The following is a 21,840-nucleotide window of genomic DNA, read 5'->3' on the forward strand; positions in this document are numbered from 1 at the left end:
ATTCATCAAATCGACATCACAATGTCATAAAATGCAAATCACAAAAGCTTTTGTCAATAGAAAAAAAAATGCTTCGTGTTGTATTATATCTATTTGATAAGTTCAGAAGTAAAACATCTTGCGCAATACAGCTTTTCCCATGGGTGGCAATTAACCACTATGACGTTTCTACCTGGAGAAAGGAAGGAATGTTGAAAGAAAAACAGTACAGAGCTGGTAAGGAGATAAGGAAGGCACAAAGGCAGGTTGAAATGACTCGAGCAAAGATGGAAAGTGCAACGGAGCGAAAGAAGGCAGGAAGGAAGCTCGGGAAAGACAAGCGTGTCGGAAAAAAGGCGGATTTTACGGGCTCAGTTCACAAAGGCTAACGTACAGATTGTTGCAATTCCACTCCAACCCTGTAGGTGTCTCTCTTGCAAACGTTCACTGTCAAAAATCAAGCAAACGTTTCCACCATCTGTTAACATGCTACATGCTAAAAACAGCGCTAACAAAACAATAATAGTACCAAACAGGACATAGTCAAAGCAGAAAAGTCTTCAGAACCTTTCAGAATATGTTTCAACATTGTCCAAAGTCAATGGAAAAAAAGTCCAACACAAACTATCAAAGGAAATGAAGAGTCGCTGTAGTTCGGGGCCACGCTCACACTTAGCACGAGCCGTTAGCCCGCGCGGCAACAGCAATTCAATCTTCAGAATGAAAAGTAGCCTGTCACATGACAAGGTTAGCTTGGGATGAAATGACTCTCATTAAAATGATACGAGCTCAAAATGTCCCTGGACACTTTTGTGCTTTTGTGTGTGAGTGTGTGTGTATTGTGTGTGTGTATGGTTTGTCGTCATCAGCCGGCTCAGCGCAACTTAATGATCTGGAAAACTCAGTCAAAGGGCAGCCAGGCAGACGGCCTTTAAACATGGCGGCTCACGCCACTTCGAATGATGTTCACACGGCGAACTTTCACCCCCGACTTTTTGTCCATCCATTCCGTCGTGACTTTTTTCTCACGACTTTGAATCGAGAATGAAACAACGAGATAAAAAGAAATCGCACAGATGTGAAGCTTGAGGATCAAGCAGTGAATCAATTATCAAATTAGACGACCGCAATATTGATGAAAAGGGAAAATGAAAAGAAGAACGTGAAAACGGAAAAATGAAAACAAGAACGTGAAAACGGAAACAACACAAATTATGCGAAACATTTCAGACCGAACGAGCATCGAGGCTACCGACCGTAACATTGCCGAGTCTGGGTCCAGGGCGTGTGCGCATATGCAGCCATTACACTCCGACTGACAGAAGGCATCAGTGTCGGGGTCAGAGGCTAATTAAGCAGTGAGGACCCTCTGCCCCCGTATTGTTAACCAATCTGTCCCCGCTGCAAGACGACCGGCAGGAAGGGGAGGGGGGGGGACGGCCGTCCACTTTGCACTATGTTCAATCTCCATTGGGGCTCCTGCGTGCCCCGTCACCTCACAAAATGGCCTGTCCGTCTTGTAAACCTGAAGGATACGCCTTAATGAGCTGAGGTGGCTGATCAATATTTGCCGGTTTGCGTTTTAAACAAAACATTCATTGAGGGCAAACAGACAGCGCAAGAAAAATGCCAACGTAAAGGACACATGCAAGAGAGCGGAATAAATATGGAGGACCTCAATTGATATTTACTCAACGATAACACCTCAAAATCATGTTCAGTCGCTCATTTTTAAAACAACACTTTAAATTGACCAATCAAAAAATATTACATTTACCGCTTGGGAATATTTTACGTGCTGTATGTATGTAAAATTGAAGTTGATCTATGCTAGTCACCTTTAGCCTATCAAGTGTTTTGCTATTGGTAGCATTAAGCTAGTGGGCTTTAGTTGGATGAAATTCTGTGGTCTGCTTCATCGTTTTGCTTTTAAATTCTGGTTTAAATTTGTCTTTTTAGAAGCTATAGAGAATTTTTACCTATAATCTGGCGTTCATTGTAGTCAGCATTTTGGTCACACTGCGGACCAATACATAAAGCGCACGGACGGCAGCCATTAAATGCCTAACCGTGCCCGCAGGCTGCTGTTAATGACGCTGTCGCACAAGCCATTACAACACACAATTACACTTGTATTTAGCACTCAGAAGCACAGCATGGTGGCAAACACAACCCGAAGCTCCCTGAGGGTATGACTGGCCCCAGCGGGAACCGGAATATTCTCTCTGACTCTTATTCACAGCTCACAAAGCAAGCCTGGAGCTAATTTCACACAGAGAGCCTGCAACATTTCACACAGAGATCCTGCAACCTTTTGACATGTCCACATGCGAGGGCCTAACAATAGCTTCAATCCAGATGCCATTTGAGGCCAAAGTGCCGGTAACAGGCGCGGTGTACAGTGACGCCGGCTGAATCCATTGAAAATCATCTCAGAAAGATTGTTATGGATTTGTAGAGCTTGGCGGCTCTATCGATCAGCGTGTCTGTAATTTGCATTTAAATGCTATCGCTCCTGACACCCGTATAACCAATGCTCATATCGACGCGCCCGTACAGACTTTAGTTTGAATCTTTGCTTTCAAACTGCGATTGATCCCGAAAAGTTGAGCTGGCTAACTTTACAAAGTCTCCACAAGGACGGGGGCAAGAAGGAACATGAAGCAAGCTTCCCGCCCCCACCCAACACCCTCTGCGGTGGATCTGTGTATGTGTGGACAAACATTCTGACTGTGTGTGTGTGTGTGTGTACACGGAGGTGGTGGGGCGGAAGGGGGCGGAGGCTTGATGGACTGCGCTGTCACCTCCCCGCTCTGCGATTTACGGCGGCGGGGCTGCTGACGAGCGCGGCGCAGTAAACGGGCGGGCCGGGGGGGCACGTATTTCACACGGAGCTGGCTTTTATGAAGAACACCGCCACGGCTCTCCCCGGCAGTGCCGCCCGGCCCGCCGTGACGGATGGAGAAAGACGCATGACAAGCTTCATCATTGTTTGTAAATCTTAACTGTTCCCGCTCACTAACTCCAGAAGGCAATTTTGCGGAGACAGCGGGGACTGCGGAGGGGGGGTGTTGGTAGGCGGGTATTCCGAGGGAGGCGGGGGAAAGGACAGCGTCGGTGCTCCTGAAGGTTATTTGGATCTCTGTATTTGGCCAAGTGATTAGCCCTCGCCTCGGAAGCCTCGATAAATCTGCCGCGGCAGGTGCAAGGTGCCTCCCGCTAGTTCCTGGTTCTGGCTGGTCCACATTTGGACCGCTTTGTTGGGTCACCAAAATAAAAGCACACTTCTATTCAAGCAGTTTCCCATTCAGGTCGTGCACATTGGAGTGACGACAACACACGTAGATTCTTCAAGAATGAAGTTGATAAAAAAAATCTGCTATTTGTCCTCTTGTGCCTTTTACACAGAATCCATGGGGAGTTTCCTGACTGGGAATTCTGGGCTTCACAGAACAAAATGGCGGGATTAGATTTCGCCTCAATTCAAAGAACACCTCTGACGTATTCCACAGAGGAGGCTTTTTTTTAAAAAAAGGCTAATTATGTGAAAATTTATCAATGTTGCTGATACGACAGCAGACTTATTACACTGCTGAAAGACACATGGGTGGGATAAGATTAGCAAATCCTCCTGGCCCCGATTCAAGGCCGCACAGTCGAGGACTTGCTCGCAGAAAGCTCAAGCGAGCGTAAGGAATGTTGTACAGGCACGTCGGGGCGGCCAAGACCGGTTCCCTTTTGTTAACGTGCTGGATGCGGACCAACCGTCTGATAAGGTGCGGGATCCGTGTGCACGAGATGGAACTAGAAAATGGCCGCTCGGAATCAAAACGCCAGATGAGCTGGCTGCTCATAATAGACACGCCTCCTAAATTTCATGCTGATGGATATTATTAGTTAGCGCAGGTGTACCCAATGTTGTGGCAGCCATTTCCTGTTAGGTGAGAGGAAGAAAACGGTGGGAACAACTCGGGTGGCTGCTACCAAATGTGGGACCACCCGCGGGGAAGGCGGTAGTGGTCCTGTAATGGAGCGTAAAGCCTTGGGCAACGAGGGGACCCTCACAGGAAACAGACAGGTGAAAGTCCAAAACAAAAGATATACGGGGGTCTTAAAACCCTGCTGGTGCTTCGCTCGGTGAAATGAATGAAAAGTTTGGCGGCAGTATGGGAACTGTAACAACTTTCATAGCTCGAGACAAAAAGTTTCTGAGACTTCTCCTCCAGGAAATGTGATGTGATGGGGGCTCAGATTTTTCAGACAAATTTTGAGAAGAATAAAAAATATATTTTTATATGTGTGACACATCTTATGTGAAGTTATAGTATACCCTTACAGTAATGCTTTTTAAAAACAAAAAAACATCAGGGCCACTTCCACAAAAGTGTGTGCAGGTGTCATAGGTCACTCACCGGCGGGGATGGCCTCGGAGTAGTTGATGTCATCCAGGTTGTAGTAGGAAGTGCCCAACCCCTGCGGCAGGTAAGAGGCTGCAGAGTAGTAAGGTTGCATGAGGTGGTACTGCGGAGCCACGTTCCAGCCCGACATGTCGCCATGGGGCACCTGTCCAGTAAAAAAAAAAAAAAAAAAAAAAAAACTCGTCAGAGAGTCTTCGGCAGCGCGCGGCAAACTTTTGCAACGAGGCGTCGACTCGCCGGCGTCGGCCGCTTTTTCAATTTCACTTTTTATGGAATGTGATTCCTGTCAGCGCCAATAGCAATACGTCAGCCGCCTTGTCCACACCATCAGCTCGCTGACAGCTTTATAAACTGTTATTTAAGCGACACTCAGCTCTTGTATTAGGCTCTGAAAAATACAACATAGATTGGATTGGGAGGGGGGGGGATTGCAGGGGTCGCTTGTCTTGGAGGGACAGCAAACCGAGATGGTCCTCATATTAATATTTGCATTCCGATGTCAATCAGAAGTTTGTCTGCTTTGATACGAACTCAAAATATATCAATTTTACACCTTCGACTTTAATCTTAACTACTTTTCTTTCGTAAATTAGATGCAATCTGTTTTCCAAATAGAAATTCTCAGCGCAAATCCGGGGAAGATCGGCTGCTGTGTGTGTATGTGTGTGTTAGTTTTGGGGGCTTGCACCTCCCTGAGAGGTCTTGACTTTGTTATCAGGCCCCATCTCGCGTCTGCACCCTTATTTGATTTCCCATCAGCCACCTGCATGGCAGCCAAGCACCAGTGAGTGTGCAGCACAGCGCAGTTTTTTAGATGCCTCACACGATAAACAATAAAATGTTTCCGCAAAGAAATGTGCTCCTTTTAAAATCAGGACATTGTCAGAAACGTTGCCAGGTTGTACGATTCTAAAAGTTAATAAGTAGCTTTTTAAAACTTCTCTTCATTAAACATTTAACAAAAGATTGTAGTTTTAAGGAAGTCAAATGGATGACTTCAAAGAAGTCAAAGACTTTAAGTCATTTAAAAATTCAACACTTCATTAAACATTTATCGGCGGGTGCCGTATGACCGAGTGACAAACATGAAATATGAAAATATACTGTATACAAGTGTCGTGTGTCTGAGGCACCTTCACTTTGACGCAAAAACAATCAAGCGACCGTCTGAATTTGAATAAGCTCAAGATGACAGCTTGGCTAAAAATACCATCAATCATTGAGCGGGATGGCTAAATTATGCTAAGGAGTGCTAACTGATTAGCATTAATGGGCCGGCTTTCAGCCTCTGCCCGCTGAGGCGAAGCCGTTTGTTCCCGCGCCGACAGACAATACCATTAACCTTTGCAATTCGGGCTGGGCCGCCTAGCGCGTGGTGACCCCGACGCGTCGTGTTGCTACTCAGGGTGGGGCTGACTAACATTTATCATGAAAACTAAAATGCCTCATTCCCGATTGCTCAATTCGGAAAGCTCATTGCGGTCGACACTGCGGAGATACTTTGACGATAAAGCAAGGCCGAGCGAGGTTTAATCAGGCCGACTGAGCATCTAACGCAAGCAAGAAGCCTGTAATATTTTTTCTCCTTAAAATTGGTTTCAGAAATTGTTTCAATTGTTTTTTTTGTTTTCTTTTCGTTTGATTTTTTGCTTTGAATTACGACAAAACATTTGAGATTGTACGAGGCGGTGAACTCAAATAAAATTGCATCACAACAAGCATCAGTTTGGTAATTCTTCAAACTTAATGTCAAAGTAAACATAAAACAAACCAAAAAAAATACCCACTAGAATTGGTATTGGTATCGACTGGTACATGATAAAATTCTCCGATACCGTAAAAAAAATATGTAATTGTAAAATATATTTTTTTTAAACTAATAATAAAATAAAGGTTAAAATTGAACAATATAACAAGTGTACCGCAATAGAACCGAGGTTCGCATATGATCTGTAAAGTCTTATAATGAAGATTACAGAAAGGATTATTCCCATTGGTTGTCACCTGGCAAGGTTGATAGTGGTTGTCGCAGCAGGGGGGCTGGTACATGTTCTGGTAGGAGGTCCCCATCTGCAGCTCAGCTTGAACGTCACCTCGTGCCCTGCTAGTCTCTGCCGCCGGGCTAGAGCGACTCCTCGCACCTGACAAACACAATACACCCTCTGTCAGTCTTTGCTCCCAGGCGCCCCCTACAGCTGGGAGCAGGAATAGACAGCAAAAAGAGCTCGGCACTATGGGAACGGTTTTTTTTTCCTTCAAAAAAACTTATAAATAACAAAAAGTTTAAAAATAAATGCTAAATAACTAATAGATATATAAAAATACAAAATAGCAAATAACGAAAGTTCGATATTGATCATACAAAATATAATACTAACTACTACGTATTATTATAATTCAAAATGCATTAGCAATCTAAATAAAGACTGAATAATAAAGCCTAAAACATTTCAACCACAAATTTACACCTGAGTCCCTTAAAAGGTGCTTGATAATTGACAAAACACTGATTTATATATTATGATTACCAGCAGCCAAATAATACAAAAATAAATGCATAAAACAACACAACAAGCACAAAACAAAAGAAGCAGATCTCTCTGGCTGGCCGTCAACATAGTAACAAAAAAAATAGCTGTAAATCTATGTCAACGATTTACTAAATGTTAACTTAATGCTTAAATGTTTGGATGACATTATCAACCATTTAATTGGGGACAACCCACCAAGACGCTTTCTTACTTTTTACCGTATTACTATCGTAATCAACGTAGTACTAATACATTTTCATTATGTTTTGCATTACTTGCGAATATTTTATCATTATTCTATCTTAATTCTATAAAGTGACATTTTGTCTTGCCAAGAAACTACAGCCGTGTCTCCCTCGCCAAAGTCAACAGCGCCCTCTAAAGGCCACTTAGAAGAGCAAGTGACTTTTCTCTTCTTCTCATCACACTTTTTGCCTTATCGCCCAATTGTGCTCTTATCCAACCTATGACGTCAATCGTAAACGTCGACACATCGCGGACATCTGCGTGCTCGCCTCCTTTTTGTTCCCGCTCCTGCGATGTTAGCGGCGGCGGCAGAAGCGGCCTCGACCTGTCATGCAGTGCGACTCCTAAAATTGTGCTCTCAGATACCAGCGTGTACACTGTATCAACAAGTGGGTCCTCCTTTTCATGGCAATTATTACATGCTGTATTTATCACGAGGTGTGTAGCAATAACTAATGTACCTCCCTCGGCCAAGGACAAATACGTAGCCAAAAATGTAATACAGTGATGTACACCTGATAACTGTTGCTAGCTGGAACAATCAACCTTTCTTTTTTTATAATACTGTGTCTATTTGCGCCAAACATTCCGCCCACAGTCTTCTGATTAATTTTGTGTAACTGAATTTCCTCAGGTTTAATCTTGGTCTTTTTAAAAATAGGTCAGGAAAAATGGACAGCAACCGCCATTTTCAACTCAAACTGCATATCATGTCACCTTTAAAATTAGCCGCATATCTTTGACACATCTGATATCTCCAAAATATTGCCTGATGAAATATTGATGATTGTTGCCTTACCTTTGGCAGACAGCAGAGAAGAAGAATCGCCGGCCAGTGTCAGGGGTCGTCCTTGGGCCGCCGACGGGCGGCGGGGCTCTTCTTTGGTTTTCACCACAAACGCCGGGCTGGCCTGCTTTACCAGTTTGCAGATGCCCAGCTCCTCATCCTGAAGCTGCGCTCTCCTCAAGGCAACCTGGAACAATAAATGAGTTGCAGGTGAAGCTTCAGGCAATGTTACCAGCCGGATGTACGTTTTACCTGAGCCGCCATGACCCTCTGCCTCTCGATTATGAGCTTACACCTTTCACATTGGCAATCTTTCCACCGGCAGAAGCGCTTGTGGCCCTTCAGCTGGGACAACAAGCCGTGGTTCCGACAGCGCGAACATTTTGGTTCTCGAGGTCCGCGCCGCTGCTGCAATGACGGTGGCGGCGAGGATGAAGGCTGCTTGCCGGGCGGAGGTGCCATCTTGCTCATGGTGCTCTCAAATGAAAAGTTACTGTGTGTGCTGGAGATTACGATGGGGGAGGATGAGAGGACACTGGTCCTCCTCCGTCCTACAGGAACTTTTGTATTCCCAAGCAAGGGTGGAGTTATTCTTCACAAGTGGGAGGAAGTTATGTTGCGCTAAGCCCATTCAAACAAAAGTACTCAGAAGTACAGTATTGATTTGATATATGTAGAGATCTGCAAAGTATGGAAAATAAAGATCTAAAATTTTTTCTCAACAAAGGTGGAAAGGTAGCAACATACACTCAAGTAGGAATACCAGTATTTGTGAAAATAATGTACTCTGGTAAAGTACTGGTTTAACATTTTGACTTTAGAAATAGCACAGAAAATAAAATGATCTCCAGTAAAAAAAAAAAAACATTTATTTGTATCAGTCATTTTAAAGTTTAATTATAAAGCTCCAAAACAACGTTTGACTCACAGATATAATGGCTTTCTTTTTTCTTTAAAATTCTTTTTTTTTTTTGGTCAGTTATTTTTTAGCAGTTTTAATTGTTCCCATTTTATTGCGACGCGCTTATATTTTTAACACTTTAAAACATCAGAAATGAACTCAAATTTCACCCTTCAGTCAATGGGGGCGGAGCTTATTTAACTGCGGGGTGGGTGCAGTACCAGTTGTCACCAGCAAGTAGCGCACTCCCCATATGGTTGAGGTTGGTATTTGAATTTTGGTCAGTCGATAGTTTATAATTTTCAATTGTGAATAGATTTAAAAACAAAAACCAGCATGAGATGACGCGTCATTTTGGGAATTGTTTAATAAAAAAAAAGACATAAAGAAGGCACTTTGGAAAATACGTAACACTAGCAAACGTTTTGGTCCAGCGAACGTTGAGCCACGCCTCGAAGTGCGCCCCGAACTCAGCCAGCGTTGACTCGGCAATGGAGGGAGGCGACAAGAGAGGAAACAGAGGCGGGCTTAACGCGGAGAGAGTAGCGGTAAGGAAAATATTATTCTATCGTTTGTGCCTACTCGGAGCGAGAGGGCATCTTTTACTTTCATCCCCAGTAACTTCACTCACTAGTCAGCTCGGGAGTCGAGGTAAGTCCCCCCCCTGCCCCTCGTTCTCTTTGAGCGGGGTATTGTATGTATTTTTGGACTCTTGAACGTTAAGTGAGGGAAGAAGAAGTTGGCCTAGCTCAGTTTCTCTTTTCTTTAACTGTCAGATTTCTATCTACGGCTTAAAGTGAAAGTGCTTGAGTGGGATTGTGACACGTGCAAGTTACCTTGAGTTGACTTAATTCATCTGTGGTATGACATCATCATTTCACGTGGCACATTAAAAATAACGAGGTCAAGTATAAAACTATAGTTTCAGAGGCCACTAAATTTATGTCCAGTTGTAAACAAAAACCTCAACTCATTGCGCTTAACGTGGATCTTTTTTTTTTTAAATTGAACTTTTTCTTTTGGACGTGAAGTATTCAAACTCTTAGAAAATATAAAACCACGATATAGATGTCCCTAACAGTAAAAATTCTAAACAAAATATTGACAGTGTGCAGATTTAAAGAAAAAAGAAAATGTCTTCATTGCTACAGCAAATTCAATCAAAAATCGGTCTGGTAGTTTCCGTAATTCCATCCTAATAGTCTGTCATTGACCTTAAAAGGTTTGTAAATGTGCCTTCATTTGATCTCCTATCGATCAATGAATGTTATTATTCATTCGTAGAGGTCAATTAAAAGGTCAGGGGTTTAATTGGGTAAGATGAGAGGAGCCCTGAAGTGTCAGGTGAATTATTCAGAGCTCAATTGTTCATGTCTCTTTGTGCAGCGTCCCTGAGTTTCCGGTCGACGTTAGTCGTAAAGTATAAAAACACGTAATATGTTGGAGACTCTTAATTTGTCTTTAATACTTAGAAAAACATGCACGTTAGGTTTACGGAATCTTCTGACCGTCTTTGATGTTTACGTTAGGTTTGTCAAAGACTCTAAATTAGCGGATGTTAGGTTAGTCTAAGACAATCGCTGATGTTTCCCTAAGAAAAAAAAAAGATATTTTATCTGTTGAAGACTTATTTGTTTTAAATGCTTACAAAATCGCGCTCACGTTTGCTTACGTTTGGTTCATTGATCACTCGAAATTCTCCTTACCATTTTGTTAGGTTAAAAAAAGAACTATATCTGAGTGGGCGCGAACCCTAAACCCGCCCGGACTGCTCTTGAGCAGGTGGAATAATTCTCAGACGCTGCGTTTGCTGACTTGCTGTTATTATTAGCTTGCGGCTTTGATAAAACAAGGAGCCTCTGATAAAGCCTTGCGTTACAAAAGCCGGCCTGGGAAGATCCTGGAGCATTCCTCAAAAGCCGAAGCGGGAGTTGGTTTCATGAAAGGACGACAGGACAGCCTTTCCTGGAAGCATAAACTTTCTAGTTTCTTCTAGAAGCCTCTTGCTATTAGACACGATAGAGGAAATTCAACTTCTCTCTTATCTGACTATTGTTAAATGGAAGAATACTACAGGCAATTTCTCAAAATGAGTCGGCAAAGGAAGGTGGTGGTCTGAGGTTAGGCTCACATCAACCATCTAGTCAAAACAGGAAATGTTTTCTTTTTCAAAACTTCTTTTTTTTTTTATTCCCATGACAAAGCCCAACCCCTTACCAAAAAAAAAAAAAATCATTTTCAGCTTCAGTGTTGACTTTAAGACCAAGCTAAGCAAACTAACCAGATGGTGTTCCACTCTGCTTTCCGTAACGTAAAATGTTTAAAATGCTACTCGAGTGAATAAAAGGTCATAAAAGGCCAGGAAAAAAATAGGTGTGCTCTTCTGAATATTGCCTTTTCTCGGGAACGCCTTCGTTGATCTATTTTGATTTTAAAAGCTGAAAAGTCCCGAGACAGTACACGTGCTTGTACACGCACAAGGTGGATCAAGTGAGCACTATTTTCTGACAATGGACGCAGTGTTCAGCGTCGAAAGTAGAGATGAATTCATCGGACAAGACACCCATTCACGCCGCTCGACCTTTGAACCCTTCAGCCGGTTACAGGTGAATGTGACACTGGGATACTGTTGCCTTTGCACCAGCATCACCTCTCACAACCATCTCAATGACGCAGAGCAGCTTTTTGTTTCAGTCCGTTTGCTCATAAACCAAAAATTGTTTGAATCTTCCGACAAAAAACTATCAATTGAACTAAAACGACCTCACTTAACTTTGGACATGAAGGTGAGCTGAGTTTAAAAGTCTTCTTCCTGTCGGTCTTGCGTCACAGTGGAAAATAAACTGGGCGGTTAGTTTAGTGAGTGAACAGTGAGTGACTGTTTGTCATGGGAATGTGGAGGGGAAATTCATGCGCTGTGTGTGTTCTGTTAAAAGACCCAAACACACCATTTTCAAATCTACGTGGAGTTCCCGTCCAAAGGCGCATTCCTGGACTAACACATGTGGCGGCTATTTATAGCGCCTGCGCTGACATCACCTTGGTGACCAAACGCTTGAAGGGCGGTCAAAACTGAATTAGCTTGTGATTTTTACAAGAATGATTTGACGCCTGACGTAACTTCAAAAAGGAAGACTGTTTTATTTTGAAGTCAGTTGGACACACCGGGAGGGCAGGATGAAAATAAATTCGCTATAAATTAGCCGGTGCCCATCTGTCTAGAATTACATGTTCATACTTGGCGACTAGCGAGTCGAGTCCCTGGTATGACCTCGCGAAATCGCCAAAAATACATCCGATATATTTGATGAAACTTAACGCAATGAGTTGAAAACTGCAAGAAGCAATGTGCAATGTTGACTTCCTCCTTTGCTCCTTGGCACTTTCCTAATTACATTCCATGTGGGACGTGTTCACTCAGCATGGTCCCATGTGCTTGTCTTACACACACACACACACTCGAATAATGGCCAGGCGGTTATGAAATGCAAAAAAAAAAAAAAAAAAAAAGATTGTGTATCGCAGATGCTATCAAGTGCATTGATTAGTGCCGTTATAAATATGCCTGAGTGATTGTGAGGTCAAGACTGTGGTGGTGACTTTCAGAGATTCAATTCATTAGTAAACGTCAACTGGAAGAGGCGGAAACTAAACTAAACCGTTGTCGCTTCTCCTCAGACAATATCTAGGATGACGAAGATGGTGGTGGACAGATAGCAAAGAGAAGGAAGTCAAGATGTCGTTCTTTGGCCTCAATTGTGCCAGGAAGAAAGAGCAAGGTAAGCTCGATGAACATTTTTTTTTTTTTATGAACCATTTTTTTTAATTCAATTGATTGAATTTAATTTCTTGATGGTTTTTCTTTTATGTCAGAGCTGGAGAGAAACCTCAGGGCCAACGACCGGGAATACAACCTCTCATTTAAATACGCCGTGAGTGTCAATCAGTTGTGTCCCAACACCTAGAGACGAGTATGTTTTGATTTTGATTTGCCCCGCCCCCCCAAAGCACCAAGGACCGTGACCCCATGGTTAGCGTCCAGCTGCTGATCCCTGCCACTGAGCGTCCACGCTAGTTTCAATATTTGCGCTATGATTCTACACACGCACACAAAACACTCAGGCGAAATCGCCCTCACAGTAGAAATAAACAAAAATAATCATGTCTCCATCTTGTATTTTTAATGGTAATTAGCTTTGTGTTTTCTTGTTTAATTCCAGTCTGTTGTTATAGCACTTTTTTTTTTTTTTTAATCTGTTTTAGTTGGACAAAAATGGTTACTTTTAGCTTTATTCGTTTTAAAATAAATACATTTAAAATGAACGATTCTCAAATGACTAATTGAACTCCCTTTCAAAATAAACACATTTAAAATAAACCCTGAAAGCTCAAGTATGAATTTAATTGATAAAGACAAAAACAAAGGACGTTTTCGCTTTAACGTTGCTAGTAGTTTCAGGTTTTTTTTTGTTTTTTCTAAGCATTTGCATTTCCGAATGTTGTTAGCTATTTTGTTAGCTTCCATTAACGACGCTAACCGCGCGGTGTACTTTGCCCCCCCCTACAGACGAACGCCATCAAAACATCCAAGTACAACTTCTTCACCTTCCTCCCTCTCAATCTCTTTGAGCAGTTCCAGAGGATCGCTAATGCCTACTTTCTGTTCCTGCTGGTGCTCCAGGTGCTGTCCAATTCTTTTACACTGATTTGGACTGCGCAGGAACTTCAGCAAGGTTTCACTTTCTCTCTTGTCCGTCAGTTGATTCCTGAGATCTCGTCGCTGTCCTGGTTCACCACCGTCGTGCCTTTGGTGCTGGTGCTGTCCGTCACCGCTGCCAAGGATGCCACTGATGACATCGTAAGCGCCACGCCCACCTCTTGGGATACTGTAGTTCAAAAACTTACAATAAAAAAAAAATGTCGCAAACAATAACAAGAGTAGATAATAGAATCCAAAGAAATCATGGAACAATATGAACACATGAATAAAACATTCAAATATAAATATGCAGGTCAATCAAATTGATTACTATATTTGAAATAAACATGTCAAATAGGTATTTATTATATTTGACTCATGGGAGCGGACCGAATTCCCTTAGAGCGGCCATTTGCGTCATCACGATTTCACAAAAAAAAAAACGCTCGATTCCCCTTTTTTGTGACGATCTTACATCACGCAACCGCTTCCCTTTGTGAGATACACTAAAGCAATTCCAGGAATACAGAGAGATCTCATGAAAGATACACTCATGACCTTTGACCTCTCAAGGAATTCCAGAAACAATGAAACGAGCTAAGATGATGTCATGGCTTAAACATAAGCTCAGGTAGACAAAGACTCAAGGAGTACTGAGTTTGATTGCGGAAAAGCGGGTAAATAATCAAACATTTTATTGTGCGTGTACGCTTCCAGAATCGCCACCGGAATGACAATCACGTCAACAACAGAAAAGTCCAAGTCCTCATCGATGAAAAGCAAGTATTTTAATTTACGTTGTTTTTACATGGATTTACAGGTCAACGGGATTTAAAGAAAAAAAAAAAACAGCAATGTCATTCCTGTGGCTACTCTGGGGTGGGGGGGGTGGGGGGGCTTGAGTGTTTTGAGTGGGTTGCGCTGCTTACTCATCACAGAAGTTCAAGCAGTTTGTCTGAGGAGCTCAAGCAAAGTGGCTCAGCCTCGCAACTGAGTCACAGCAGGAAACACTCCGGAAACTTCCTGTCGGCAATGCGGCTACCGCGACCCAACGCCCATATTTGGGTTGGGTTGATTTCCTGAAATACAAACGCCGCGTTTGTTTTGTCATCAAATTTAACATCCTGTTTCTAACCCCCCCCCAGACTGCGCAGCGAGAAGTGGATGGACGTTCATGTGGGAGACATCATCAAGCTGGAAAACAACCAGTTTGTCACAGTGAGGCTTTGATTGACACATGTGCAAGGACGTCAAAAATAATCGTAGTACTGCTTTGAATTTGAGGGGCAAACTACTTATAATACCTTTCCAACTGTCTCTTAGGCTGACCTCCTCCTGCTGTCCAGCAGTGAACCGCTCAACCTAGTCTACATCGAGACAGCAGAGCTAGACGGGTAAGTCCTGGTTCTGGTCCTGAGACATTCCGACGACCAGCCATTTTTGTTTTGGCCCAACATTTTTCTCCTTTCCCTCAGCGAGACCAACTTGAAGGTACGCCAGGCCCTGACGGTGACCGGGGACCTCGGTGATGATGTCAGCAAGCTGGCAGACTTCAATGGTAGGACACAAAAAAAAAAAAAAATTGATCATCGTTGGTATTTGTCTGAAACCTTTTTACGTTTGTGTCACAAAGGTGAAGTCCGCTGCGAGCCTCCCAACAACCGGTTGGACCGCTTCACGGGGACGCTGGCCTTTGCGGGGCAGAAGTACGCTCTGGACAACGAAAAGATCCTGTTGCGGGGTTGCACCCTGAGGAACACCGAGTGGTGCTTCGGACTGGTGCTCTTTGCAGGTGGCGTGAGTCTTCTTCTCGGAAGGAACGTCATCATCTCTCACTCGAGGCCAGCTTTTATCTCCTTGTTTTTCATACTAGGTCCAGAAACCAAACTGATGCAGAACTGCGGCAAAAGCACTTTCAAGAGGACCAGCGTGGACCGTCTGATGAACGTCCTCGTTCTGTTTGTGAGCACCTTTCTTTGATATGAAACAAGTTGAAGAAGCACTTAAAACGCGGGCCCGACCGATTAATCAGCAGTCCCTTCGCCGTCCTTGACACAATTTGCACTGCCCCCTCCCTCACTGTTCCTGCATGCAGATCTTTGGCTTCCTGGCGTTCATGTGTACCGTCCTTGCCATCGGGAACTACTGCTGGGAGCTGGGCGAGGGCTCTGCCTTTACCGTCTTCCTGCCCAGGCAGAACGGCCACGATGCCGCCTTCTCCTCCTTTCTCACCTTCTGGTCCTATGTCATCATCCTCAACACGGTGGTGCCCATTTCGCTTTATGTCAGGTGAGGACCAAGTGCTTAACTCTGATCGGGTTTCTCGGCCGAATGTAGCCTCTGAGTTGCACTGATCCCAAGAAAATCTTCCCTTTTTTTTTTCTTTTCTAGTGTGGAGTTCATCCGCCTGGGCAACAGTTTCTACATCGACTGGGACCGGAAGATGTACCACTCTCGCAGCGACACCCCCGCCGTGGCGCGCACCACCACGCTAAATGAGGAGCTGGGTCAAATCAAGTACGTGTTCAGCGACAAGACGGGCACGCTGACGCAAAACATCATGACCTTCAACAAGTGCTCCATCAACGGGAAGTCGTACGGTGAGCAAATTTGACTTTTTGGGAAAAAGATACGGTGGGAAACGTCGTGGCATTCTCATTTGTGGTGCGCTGGTGTTCCTTCACAGGCGATGTCTTCGACTACATGGGCCAGAGACTTGAAATTAACGAGGTGAGATTTGAAAGGTCAAATGATTTATGTATCTTGATCTTTTAAATGACACTCTCATGCTGTACGTGTGAGCAGCACACCGAGACGGTGGATTTCTCCTTCAACCCGCTGGCGGACCCTCGCTTCACCTTCCACGATCACGCGCTGGTGGAGGCCGTCAAGCTGGAGATCCCCGAGGTCCACACCTTCTTCCGACTGCTCGCGCTTTGCCACACCGTCATGGCGGAGGAAAAGAAAGAAGGTGAGCTCATTTTAGAAGGCAGGGTTATTTATTTCATTGACTGAATCCAAAAAAAACCAACAACAAAACAAATCTTCCCACCTGCAGGGGAGCTCTCGTACCAGGCTCAGTCTCCTGACGAGGGCGCTCTGGTCACAGCCGCCAGGAACTTCGGCTTTGTCTTCCGTTCGCGGACGCCCGACAGCATCTCCATTGTGGAAATGGGAGAGCAGTGCACTTATAAACTCTTGGCCATCCTGGATTTCAACAATGTCCGCAAGAGGATGTCCGTCATCGGTAAACAAGCGGGAAAATTGCACTGTGCCATTTTTGAAGTATGTCTGAGTCATGTTATGTAAGCCGAAAGAAATGCAAAGGCCAGTATTCAGGAAGAAAATACATTAATGGTGCTTCATGCAAACTAAAATGGAGAAAAACGATTTATTTATTTTATTCCCTTGTCTCCCTCACCTTCAAACCAGTTCGCAGCCCCGAGGGTAAGCTGTCGCTGTACTGCAAAGGAGCCGACACCATCATCTGCGAGAGGCTGCACGGCTCCTGCACTAAACTGACAAACGTCACCACAGAGCACCTCAACGTGAGCGCACGTCCCGCGCTTTACGGGAAACCGCCCGTCCGCACGCACGCGATTGACGTTTGTGCCTTCCCTCTGCAGGAGTTTGCAGGCGAAGGCCTGCGGACCCTGGCGCTGGCCTACAAAGACCTGGACGAGGACTTTTTCCTCCAGTGGCAACAGCGCCACCATGAAGCCAGCACGGCGCTGGAAGGGCGTGAGGACAAGCTGGAGCAGCTGTATGAGGAGATCGAGACCGACCTGCTGGTAGGGCAAGTTGCTCCAAGTTGAATCCGATGCGGTAAGCTGTCACGTATGCCCGTCCAGTTGCTAGGGGCGACGGCGATCGAAGACAAGCTGCAGGACGGAGTAGCGCAGACCATCGAGCAGCTGTCCAAAGCCGACATCAAAATCTGGGTTCTTACTGGCGACAAGCAAGGTATTCAAGTTTTAAATACATGAAATTGGTTTTCAATTGTTGCTTTTCTTTCAGCTTTTTAATTTGAAAAAGCAAATTGTTTTGCCTTATTTTATTTCAAATTGATCTGCCTTGCTTAGTTGACCTTTTAGAGTTAAACATTTTATATTGTTTCCAGAATTTATTTGGTTGTGATATTCATTTTTATTCTTCTGTTTTTTTTTTTTTAATTTCTATTTGTGTCAGTTGATTTGATTTCATTCTTTATTCCTCAGTTGCGTACCACTTATGATATTTTTCACGCTATTAAAATATTCCTATTGCAGAAACAGCGGAAAACATCGGCTACTCGTGCAACCTGCTGCGCGAGGAGATGAACGACGTCTTTGTCATTTCTGGCAACTCGCCGGAGGATGTGAGGCAGGAGCTCAGGTAGCTATTGCCGATTTTCTTTTCTCCTACCATTTTTAATTGTGATTTTTCTTTAATTTATTCCTGCACACGTGCCAGGAATGCGCAGACGTCCATGAAACCAGGTGCCACTGACGATTGCACATTTTTGCCAGAGAAGACTCTGGGTAAAAGTGTGAAGGCCCTTGCGGATGAAGTGGTGAACGGCGAGTATGGCCTTGTCATCAACGGACACAGTCTGGTACAGCCCATGAAACATTTTTTTTATTAGCATGTTGCTAATCGCGCTGTCTGTTAAATTAGCTTTTAACTCATTTTTGTGGAATGTCAAGGTTGCTTTATATTTTTACTTTTTTTAACACATCACAAAAAAGAAAAGAAAATTGCATATAACCGTTCCGATTCTCGGAGTTTTATGATGTCAAATATGGTAATCAACGTCAGCCAAAAAGAAATTTTATATCGGTTGGGCCCGGTTGCGACAGGCATACGCGTTGGAACCCAGCATGGAACTTGACTTCCTCCGCACGGCGTGCATGTGCAAAGCGGTGATCTGCTGCCGCGTCACGCCGCTGCAGAAGGCGCAGGTGGTGGAACTGGTCAAGACGTACAAACGCGCCGTCACGCTGGCCATCGGCGACGGCGCCAATGACGTCAGCATGATCAAAGGTGAGCTGAATCTTCAAGTTTGATTTCAACTGCCTTGCCGTTTTTTATTTGAATTGATGCTTTGGCCGTGATTATTTCAACGTTTTTTTTTACATCACACAACCTCAAACGTGTTGTCGGTGCTGCCCTCTAGTGGCGCACATCGGTGTGGGTATCTCGGGCCAGGAGGGCATGCAGGCGGTGCTGTCCAGCGACTACTCCTTTGCCCAGTTTCGCTTCCTGCAGCGCCTCCTGCTGGTGCACGGCCGCTGGTCCTACCTGCGCATGTGCAAGTTTCTACGCTACTTCTTCTACAAAAACTTCACCTTTACCTTTGTCCACTTCTGGTACGCCTTCTTCTGCGGCTTTTCGGCGCAGGTGAGAATCGAGGGCGGCGGATTGGCTTTCACCGCCTTAGTGGAACATTATTGAAGCCATTCGAGCTTTTTATTTATTGATCCCCGGAACATGAATGCTTTCTTTGAAATTGTAAATAATCTCGTTATTTTTTTTAGTATCAGTTCACTTTTATTCTTCATTTTGATTTAGGATTTAATGAATTTCTCATATATTACTGTAATTGTTTCAATTTAATGTATTTTACTTAGTATTATTTAAATTTTCTGTATTCTTTAAATAACTTAAATTCATTTTATAACTGCTTCAAATCTAAACGATCTTGTGTCTCCTTTATCGGAAATTTAATGTATGTTGGATTATTTCAATGTCTTATTATTTCTTTTAGTAACATCTTATTTATTTACATTTAAATTGATGTGACTTTTACCTTTCAGACCGTGTATGATGAATTGTTCATTACACTATACAATCTGGTGTACACAGCGTTGCCTGTGCTAGGAATGAGCCTCTTTGATCAGGTAAAATTTCATCTTAAATCCTCAAGCAAGCCCTGCAATTTCTTGGTATGCCAAGAAATGATTTAAAAATCGCCTTCCACTCCTTGAATTTAGGACGTGAACGACGCGTGGAGCTTCCAGCACCCTCAGCTGTATGTGCCGGGCCAACTCAACCTGTACTTCAGCAAGACGGCCTTCTTCAAGTGTGCCTTGCACAGCTGCTACAGCTCCCTGGTGCTCTTCTTCATCCCGTACGGCGCCGTCAGTCAGGCAGCCCGCACCGACGGCCGGGATGTGGCTGACTACCAGTCCTTCGCTGTCCTCACGCAGACCTGCCTACTGTTCGCTGTCACCATCCAGGTACCATCACCCTCCTTTTTTCAAAGCAGCTACCCATCTTACGCTCTACGCCTGTGCGTGCCTAGCTGGGTTTGGAGATGTCCTACTGGACGGCAGTCAACACCGTCTTTGTAGTGGGCAGCCTGGCCATGTATTTCGCCGTCACCTTCACGATGTACAGCAACGGCCTGTTCCTCGTGCTGCCCTCAGCCTTCCCCTTCATAGGTATGCCCAAAATGGCTATACAGTGATCAATCCTAAGTAATTGTGTTTGAATCCTATTCCAACTTTGACAAGGCAAATGGCAAGCGATGTGAACGTGTGGCTTCCGATGTGTGTAGGCACGGCGAGGAACTCCCTGAGCCAGCCCAACATCTGGCTGACCATTGTGCTCACCTCCATTTTGTGCACCCTTCCTGTAGTCACCTATCGCTTCCTACGGATCCTTCTCCGTCCCACCATCAATGACAAGGTATAAATGGATACTTAAATGTATTTTTTTTAAACTGTGACGATCTGGTTGTGGGAAATATGATGACAAAAAAAGAAATGAATGTGAATACGAAAATGTGCCTTCATAAAAGAAGCAAATTTTGTCATCAAGGATTAGCGCTTGGCTGCAGTTGAATCGTCGAACATGTCATTCAGCTCGGTACGCTGCGCACCTTTTGTTTTGGATTCACGTGTCCAACATTCTTCCTAGGTCATGTTCAAGGTCCGCCAGGCCAAAGCATCACCTCCCCCACTTCCTCGCCGAGCCAGAATCCGCCGCACCAGCTCCCGCCGCTCCGGCTACGCCTTCTCGCACGCGCAGGGCTACGGCGACCTTGTAACGTCGGGTCGCTTCCTGCGGCGCCCCGCCCCTCCTCGCTCGTCGGGCTTCGCCCACACCGGCCGCGCCACTTCAGGCTTCAGCCCAATGGGCCGCTCGGCCGGGTATAGCCCGGCCGAGCGCGCGCAGTACGCCAAGGCCCAGGACGTGGAGACGACCTCGCTGCAAATGTACAGGACCATCAGCGACGCCGCTCTTTGACCACTGGTGAGCGCCTAAGACAAGACTCTTGTTTGTGAGGAAGGAAGCAGGAATATTCAAAGAGGACAAAGTGTCTTCGTGTTTACAAACTTTTTTAGCCCTGGGAGTGCAAGTATGAATGGCAGGGTTAGGGGTAATTGGGTTCAGGACCATATGTTGCCTTAAAAGCATTTTGTACTTTTCTACATCTGTGTTTGTATGTACGCGGAAGATCCTTGTGAAGAAGATTCACCAAAACTAAATGGAGGACTTTGCGGTCGTGTGATACCGCTGAAACATTGTTCAACCCGTTGTCATAGTAGCTCATATCTCAACCGCTGATTTATGGTTGGAATTTTGTATGGATTTTTTTGGGGGGGGGGGTTTGTTTTGGCATCATGAAAAAGGGAATTTTATTGGAGATAACTGGCACTACAGTACTAGACCTACCTGATGTGACCACTATCAGTCTACCATACGTGATGACAAAAAACATAATCTATAAAAATGAATATTGTGAAGGTCCAAAAAATTAATTTGATGAAAGTTGTATTACGCACGTTAGTTTAATGTTATTTGACTTGGTCAGTACTCCTTTTTCCATGCCATCTTTGCACGTAAAGTTCTTTGTCACAAACTAGTTGACAGTCACTCAGCAGCGCCTCTCCTGGCTGCATCTAAGTCGTAACCATTTTGCCTCCAATTCTCGTAGACATGATTAATCAACATAAGTCATTGTTTAAGCCCGTTCCTTCTTTCTTGTACTGGAAAATCAGCGTGAAGCAAGCAAAAAAAATGCATGTACTGAATGTAACCAATTCCTCATTTCATATAGCATACAATCGAGTATGCAATAATCACAAAATACTGCTTTTATACCACTTTGTATTTATCTGTGCCTTCATTTAGCATGACAATGTTGGATCTTTTTACATGTGCATTTCTGTGGACTTTTTAAAACTATGTTTTGTATCTTTTTTTATACTAAGCGTCACTGCAATATAGTGGTAATACATGAATAAGAATAAAAGATGTTATTTTTGTCGTCTTCATAAAGTGAAATAAGATTT

The 21,840-nt window shown here is 44.1% G+C and overlaps 2 protein-coding genes and 1 long non-coding RNA gene across 6 annotated transcripts in view; 2 read left to right on the top strand and 1 right to left on the bottom strand.

Moving 5' to 3' along the window:
- Positions 1 to 8,121, top strand: part of LOC125994223 (uncharacterized) — a 42,867-nt gene extending 34,746 nt beyond the window's left edge. For both annotated transcript variants that reach the window (XR_011086566.1, XR_007490529.1), the window contains one exon: positions 7,983 to 8,121. This is a non-coding gene — a long non-coding RNA (uncharacterized lncRNA). The remainder of the gene's footprint in view (positions 1 to 7,982) is intronic.
- Positions 1 to 8,581, bottom strand: part of dmrt1 (doublesex and mab-3 related transcription factor 1) — an 11,563-nt gene extending 2,982 nt beyond the window's left edge. Inside the window, exons 1-4 of the mRNA XM_049763399.2 lie at positions 8,214 to 8,581; positions 7,974 to 8,148; positions 6,402 to 6,538; positions 4,392 to 4,542 (exon numbers count right to left, since the gene is read on the bottom strand). Coding sequence (XP_049619356.1) covers positions 4,392 to 4,542; positions 6,402 to 6,538; positions 7,974 to 8,148; positions 8,214 to 8,432 — 682 coding nt within the window. The 5' untranslated portion in view covers positions 8,433 to 8,581. The remainder of the gene's footprint in view (positions 1 to 4,391; positions 4,543 to 6,401; positions 6,539 to 7,973; positions 8,149 to 8,213) is intronic.
- Positions 8,582 to 9,105: 524 nt separating this feature from the next.
- Positions 9,106 to 21,826, top strand: LOC125993964 (phospholipid-transporting ATPase ID). Of its 3 annotated transcripts, XM_049763026.2 has the most exons (28): positions 9,109 to 9,513; positions 12,541 to 12,641; positions 12,736 to 12,794; positions 13,430 to 13,543; positions 13,622 to 13,720; positions 14,279 to 14,340; positions 14,707 to 14,779; positions 14,885 to 14,955; positions 15,037 to 15,119; positions 15,195 to 15,353; positions 15,435 to 15,523; positions 15,657 to 15,850; positions 15,953 to 16,161; positions 16,248 to 16,291; positions 16,367 to 16,532; positions 16,620 to 16,808; positions 16,994 to 17,109; positions 17,188 to 17,352; positions 17,413 to 17,524; positions 17,830 to 17,935; positions 18,014 to 18,155; positions 18,400 to 18,583; positions 18,717 to 18,940; positions 19,357 to 19,440; positions 19,534 to 19,779; positions 19,845 to 19,983; positions 20,100 to 20,230; positions 20,462 to 21,826. In XM_049763026.2, the coding sequence occupies exons 2-28, from the start codon at positions 12,599 to 12,601 to the stop codon at positions 20,789 to 20,791; spliced, it is 3,633 nt and encodes a 1,210-aa protein (XP_049618983.1). In that variant the 5' UTR covers positions 9,109 to 9,513; positions 12,541 to 12,598; the 3' UTR covers positions 20,792 to 21,826. The 3 variants fall into 3 exon arrangements, with proteins under 3 accessions (XP_068506136.1, XP_068506135.1, XP_049618983.1); XM_068650034.1 differs by having other exon boundaries at positions 9,108 to 9,513; positions 15,037 to 15,353; XM_068650035.1 differs by lacking the exon at positions 20,462 to 21,826 and having other exon boundaries at positions 9,106 to 9,513; positions 15,037 to 15,353; positions 20,056 to 20,200.
- The last annotated feature ends 14 nt before the right edge of the window (positions 21,827 to 21,840 follow it).

The sequence above is a fragment of the Syngnathus scovelli genome, chromosome 3, assembly GCF_024217435.2.
Source record: "Syngnathus scovelli strain Florida chromosome 3, RoL_Ssco_1.2, whole genome shotgun sequence".
In the NCBI taxonomy this organism is placed as follows: domain Eukaryota; kingdom Metazoa; phylum Chordata; class Actinopteri; order Syngnathiformes; family Syngnathidae; genus Syngnathus; species Syngnathus scovelli.

What these genes read in the sequence shown, in the direction of transcription:
- LOC125993964 (XM_068650034.1), top strand. Translation starts at nt 12,599, where the DNA reads ATGTCGTTCTTTGGCCTCAATTGTGCCAGGAAGAAAGAGCAAG. An exon ending in TGACGTCAGCATGATCAAAG is followed by an intron (nt 18,584 to 18,716) that starts GTGAGCTGAATC and finishes GCTGCCCTCTAG; the next exon opens with TGGCGCACATCGGTGTGGGT. An exon ending in TCTGCGGCTTTTCGGCGCAG is followed by an intron (nt 18,941 to 19,356) that starts GTGAGAATCGAG and finishes TTTACCTTTCAG; the next exon opens with ACCGTGTATGATGAATTGTT.